Raw genomic sequence first — 6,050 nt, forward strand, 5'->3', positions numbered from 1 at the left:
GTTCAATGCCTCACAGCTGTCCAACGTCAACCCCAGTTTTCTTCCTCTCTATACAGCTCTAACCTGAGAGGGTTGCCAAAGAATCATGTCTTATTTGGAAACTATTAAGACATGTCCCTTATTATTATGGATGCTGGCTGGGGTTAATATAAAAGAAAAACATATACATATATACAGCAAGATCTTATTATTTTTCTTAGAAATAATGGACATCCAGTCAGGTGTCCCTTATTTGAATTTCACATAGCTCACACAACCCCACTGATAATGAATGTGATCGTGTTGTTCTTGGGTTGCTTTGTTGTGATTGATCGCTTCACTAGTGGTCGATTTATGATTGATGGCCCGCCATTTAATGTTCACAGTGGACAAGGAGGGAGGTTGGACATTTGGAGTGATTTCTTCATACCCTAAAACAGTGGTGATTGATAACATCCTTTGTCAATGAGAAAGACAAATACACAGCCCTTCCAATGCAACCCCCTGTTGCGACATCTGAAAACAAGAGCAACTTCCTCGCTCCCCTCTGCTCCTCAGAGTTACAACAACAAAGGCTCTGTTTTAGCCACTTGAGCCCTATTTGTATAGATTGTACGACGGCAGAAATAGCCGATCAAATGCAATGCATTGTGAGCTTGAAGATTGTCTGTTTTTTTAATATATATATATATATATATATTTTTTTTTTTTGACATTTTAATTATTGTTGAAAATGGCTGAATTGGTTGAATTTATATTTTTATATTTCTTCTTTTCAGTATTTCAAGGGAATATTTATATTAAATATTCTTATTTGATTTAAAAGTTTTGGAGAAAAAAAAAATGGAAACATTATGAACACTTTGGAAATCATTTCATCCCTCCTAGTGGCCAGCACGTGTTTCGTCCTCCCCAGCATGTGTGTGTGCTGGGAGGACAGCTCTGCTCCCATGGTCCCAGAGGCCAGGTCTATAGAAGCACAAGGACAAACATTACATGGGGACTTACCGCTGCATAGAACACATGGCCTGTTAATGTCATCATAATGGGCAACAGCATGTTACGCTTTGAAGTTGGACAGGTCATTATCAGAGCAGTGATGTATGTTCCAACAACCTGGAACATACATGCCTGCACCGGCTCTGTGATTATAGTCTCGTCCCATGCTCAATAAAACTTAATGTAGTCTAATGGCGGGGCTCCACTGGGCGTGTTGCGTCTCCGTCGTGTGCGTCAAAAAATGAACCGGGGCTATTTTAATGCAGTCACGCAACGCAACGCGGGCAGTGGAGCCACCCTTCATTCATTAAAAAGGGAACATTCCCTGATGGTGACGGAGACGCGACGCTGACACGCCCGGTGGAGCCCCGGTGTAAGCCTGCTCCGTCAAAATTTAAAAAAGTTTAATTTAAACATTACTAAACAGTAATAAGAATAGAAAACTGAGCACGGAATGTGATGTATGATGATGTATGATGAATCACACAAGTTTACTGGGTCTGAACCAAGCCCCAGAATGGCCAACGTTGAAGCGCTCTGCCCTACTCGTGCTAAATGCAGGCCAGGCCGGTGCATTTACCACGAGTAAACTAACAAGACTCCCTCAAGACTATGAGGGATTACCAAGGGTGAGCCAGAAAATAGCAACCAGGAGAATGAGACTATAGCGGGACACTGCCAAAGGCATCAAGAACTGCCAGCCAGCAAACTGGTGCTCTGGGAACCAGCACACGGGCATCGATCACGAGGACGTCCCACGCTAACATACGTGGATGTACTCAAGAGCGATGCAGGAGTGCAAAGTACCAACGGACTGGCCAGATGTATGGAGAACCGGGATGACTGGATACGACGATGGAGGGCTCGTCTGAGGACGACCTAGAGAGAAACCCTGTGCAGCTGAGGTTTAACATTGAGTGCTCGTTAGCACAAAATGTTGGTGTCCAAATGCGGAAGTATCAAATCGCCCCTGAGCAACTTCCATTGAAATGAGTAGTAGGGGGCGGAGCTGTCGCTCCCGGTCTGCCCTCTATCCTTTACAACTCTATGGTCTGAACGCACCGTGTTTCAAAGGCATCTCACTGTCCATGTTGGTTGATATCGGGTTGCCATGGTCAACCCGATATCAGCTGTGTGGAACTCCATATCTGGTAAAGACTGACATCATATTATTTTCTAGTATATTTATAATGTATAACTAACTCAGGTCAACATTGTGTGTCAGCTGTTGTTGCCACAACGTGTCGAGCCAAGAAGCCGGGATAGAGCAAACGGGAGAATGAACTATTTCAACAGGCGGTTGAAATACATCAGCCTGTTGGTGTTGGTGGTCCAGAGTGCGTCGGTCGCCCTCAGCACGCGATACGTCTGCACGCTGCCCGGTGACCGCTTCCTCACCACCTCGGCCGTGGTCGTGGCGGAGACGCTCAAACTGCTGACCTGCGCGTTCGTCGTCTTCCTGCAGAACGGCTGCGATCCGAAGCGAACGGCGGCGTTCCTGTACGACAGCGTGGCGGCGCGCCGCAGCGACACGCTGAAGCTGCTCGTGCCCGCCCTCCTCTACACGCTGCAGAACAACCTGGTGTACGTGGCCGTGTCCAACCTGCCCGCCGCCACCTTCCAGGTGACCTACCAGCTGAAGATCCTGACCACGGCGCTGTTCAGCGGCCTGATGCTGAGGAGGTCCCTGTCCCGAGGCCAGTGGGGTTCCCTGCTCCTCCTGTTCGCCGGGGTGGCCGTCGTGCAGTTGCAGCAGCACGGCGGACACAAGGGACCGGCCGTCGATTCGTCCGGCCAGAACCCCGCCGTGGGGTTGCTCGCCGTGCTGGCCTGCTGCGTGTCGTCGGGGTTCGCGGGCGTCTACTTCGAGATGATCCTCAAAGGAGGCTCCGCCTCCATATGGGTCCGAAACGTCCAGCTGGGACTCTTTGGCACGGCCCTCGGCATGCTGGGTGTCTGGTGGAAAGACGGCGAGGCGGTCTCCGTCAACGGGTTCTTCTTCGGTTACACTCCGATGGTGTGGGTGGTCATTTTCAACAAGGCGTTTGGGGGCCTCCTGGTGGCTGTGGTGGTGAGGTACACTGACAATATCGTCAAGTCGCTCGCCATGTCCTTGTCCTGTGTGATTTCCACAGTTCTGTCGGTCTACCTGTTCGATTTCCATCTAGACCATCTGTTTGCGTGTGGTGCTGCCATGGTTATAGGAGCCATCTACATGTACAGTACAGCCACGAGTACAGTACAGCCACGGTTCTCAAAGTGGGGTCCACAACTCATAGCCAGGGTGTCCACAACCATGCAATAGCAGGGTCCAGATTTTGGACCCAATCAGGGTCCGTGTCCCGGGCTTGTGTTGTTCACTGACTGTAGAGTAGAAGATGTCCGTTTTTTTGTTGCGCTGATTGGCTGAAGGGGTTGTCGGTCAACGCTGTACCAAACGCTGTAACAAACGATGCATTAGCAGGGTGCAGACAAAACGAATGGAAATGTGACTACCTGTTGTCTCAGTAAGACAGCCCTCCCCCTATCCACAAGGAGGAGCAGTGCACCAAAGCATTATGGGAATTGTAGTCCAGGAAGTATGTGAGCTCCATGACGTCAGAGACACTGGGCTCACTGCTAAAATCTAAAATATCTAAAACCACAAATTACACACATAAAGACCCCCAGGAAAGTGTTCTAGATCTTCTAAACGTCATTAACATATATTTTTTTGCAAAGCGGGTGAAGTGCAACTATCGTGCATTTCATGTTGGTTGGTCGGGCGCCCTATATGGTCTCGTGACATCATGTGATCAGACCCTGATGGTAGCCATACCGGGAAAATCCACAATGGCTGCCTTTCTGAAACGGGGTACATCTTAACATAATAGAATTATGAGTGATACCTCTTTTTATGAGTTTATGAGGATGTAGAAACCATTTAGACATTACTTTGAAGAGTCAGGAACTCTCAAACTCAAGGTTGTACCCCAGCACACAACTCAACTCAGGAAAACATGTAATAAACATGTAAATGAGGACCACACAACTAGACTTAGCTTAGAGATAACATACCCCCCCCCCCCCGTTAGCCGTTAGCCATTTGCTAATTTCCGGTTTAAGACCTGGGCTAATCTTTGCCTTAAAATAAGGACCCGACTGAAAAGGCCTTGGCAAGGGGAGAACAGACGGCAAAATACATTTGGCAGTAAATGAGACAATTTTTTTTTATTGAGATCAAGATCAACATAAAAATGAAGGCCAAGATATGCCAGTTTTGTTAACATTTTGGATCGAAAATGACCTTGACATTGACCTTTGACCGAACTTGAAATGCTTCAGTCATCTCAGAAATTAACTCAGCACCCCAGAAAACCTATACTTTGATAGCAGAATCATCCGAATCGGCCCATTAGTTGCCAAGTTATGCCATTCACTATGTACTGTACCAATATCTTTCATCAAATACCAGACATAAGGGCTGAAAACAAGCAATCGGCTGCCATTTTGAGATTGCTATCATATCATTTCATAAACTACAGACATGTAGCAATACAAAAATCATATGCAACCAACCTCTGTCCCTTTTAGTCGTACCGATATCCCAGGAATAGTCCTCTAGCCCATGGACTATACCTGGGCCCTCACCAAACCCTGTACACTCAAGAGAATGTCCCCGCTACCACCTCCATATACTGTATGGAGCTGACCTAACAAACATTTGTTGATTTGACCTTATCTAGCCTGAGCTTATCTAGTCAAGTGTGAACGTGTTTCTGGTCTAGAGGGGTGGGTCGCGGCTGATATTTGCGCACGTCCTGATTGGTTCACCGATCTGTCCGTCAGCCCCGGCCCCTCCTCTCCCCCCTAGTGCAGCACTACGTGACATAATTTTGAGCGACGCCCACACTGAAGGGTTGACTCCCACTTCTAGACCAAGCGGGCAATGCGTTTCCCCAGGCTTTCATTTTTTGCACCGCATATATATATATATATATATACAGTATATATTCAGGCATATATATATATATATATATATTCTGGTATATATATATATATATATATATATATATATTGTCAGGCAGAAACCTTGTATATTTCAACTAGACTGACAGGAAATGGGGAGAGAGATGGACACGCGGCAAAGGCCATCGGGATCGCGAGTCGAATCCGCGGCACACTGTCAGGCTGGCTTAGCAGCCTATAGGTGCCCAGACGGTTGAGCTAACCATCCGGGCCAACTTCTGTCTTTTTAAAGTAAATTAATGCCCTACTTCATCATACAAGAGTGTCACACAAAAGTAGTGAAAATAGCAGATCTACAAGCTCAAAACGCATCGCAGCGCGACACGTTGTGAGCTTGTAGATCCTCTGTTTTCATGATCTCAAAAGGTTTTTTAAATCATTTAAAAAGTAACTGTTTTACAAGGTTTCCACCCGACAGCGACAATATGTATGTTTAGTAGCCGGTGGTTAAAAATGCATGCATGTTCAGTAGCCAGTGCACCACTGCGGCTAAACCAGACCAAACGGAGAAATGAGAAACATCTCTATAGATCCCATGGTCTGTGGTTGTTGTCTGTAGAGAAGCCTCTTGGCCTGCTGCTGCTAGGAGTTCTGCAGTGCATGCTATCCAAAACAACCTCGGGCTAAAGATTTATATTCCAAACATTGCTGGGAGCTCTTTCTGAAAAACCTGGTCTTCATTTCACCATGATGATGTTGTTTGGATTGTCATGAGTCATCTTTATCAATTTTAAGTCAAATCATATTGGGCTTCATACAGGCTTAGATTGTGATGCAGAAAAGGAGCCTACAGCAGCCCCACCAGTTTTCTAGTGCCTAGACACTAGTTACCAAGATGACTCCAAATCAGTCTATCACTGGCTCAGGCACTGAGCAGCCACCAGTTATTGAATTATTATCCAATTATTATTATTATAAAAACTATATACAGTATATATATATATATATACTTAAAGATTTGGGCCAATTTTCACAATTTGTCAAAAGTAGAAGATCTACAAGCTCATAGTACGTCATGTATATATTTTGGAATGGCTCAAATATTACGAAATAAATTAAATACC

At 45.9% G+C, this 6,050-nt stretch overlaps 1 protein-coding gene across 1 annotated transcript; it reads left to right on the plus strand.

Annotated features, from left to right (window-relative positions):
• Positions 1-2,257: 2,257 nt before the first annotated feature.
• On the plus strand, positions 2,258-5,613 carry LOC310865814 (UDP-galactose translocator-like; the record flags this gene model as incomplete). Its single annotated transcript, XM_083775023.1, has 2 exons — positions 2,258-3,212; positions 5,546-5,613. The coding sequence occupies 2 exons, from the start codon at positions 2,258-2,260 to the stop codon at positions 5,611-5,613; spliced, it is 1,023 nt and encodes a 340-aa protein (XP_083631149.1).
• Between the last annotated feature and the right edge of the window lie 437 nt (positions 5,614-6,050).

Source organism: Protomyctophum parallelum, assembly GCF_964188405.1.
Source record: "Protomyctophum parallelum genome assembly, chromosome: 10".
Classification (NCBI taxonomy): Eukaryota; Metazoa; Chordata; class Actinopteri; order Myctophiformes; family Myctophidae; genus Protomyctophum; species Protomyctophum parallelum.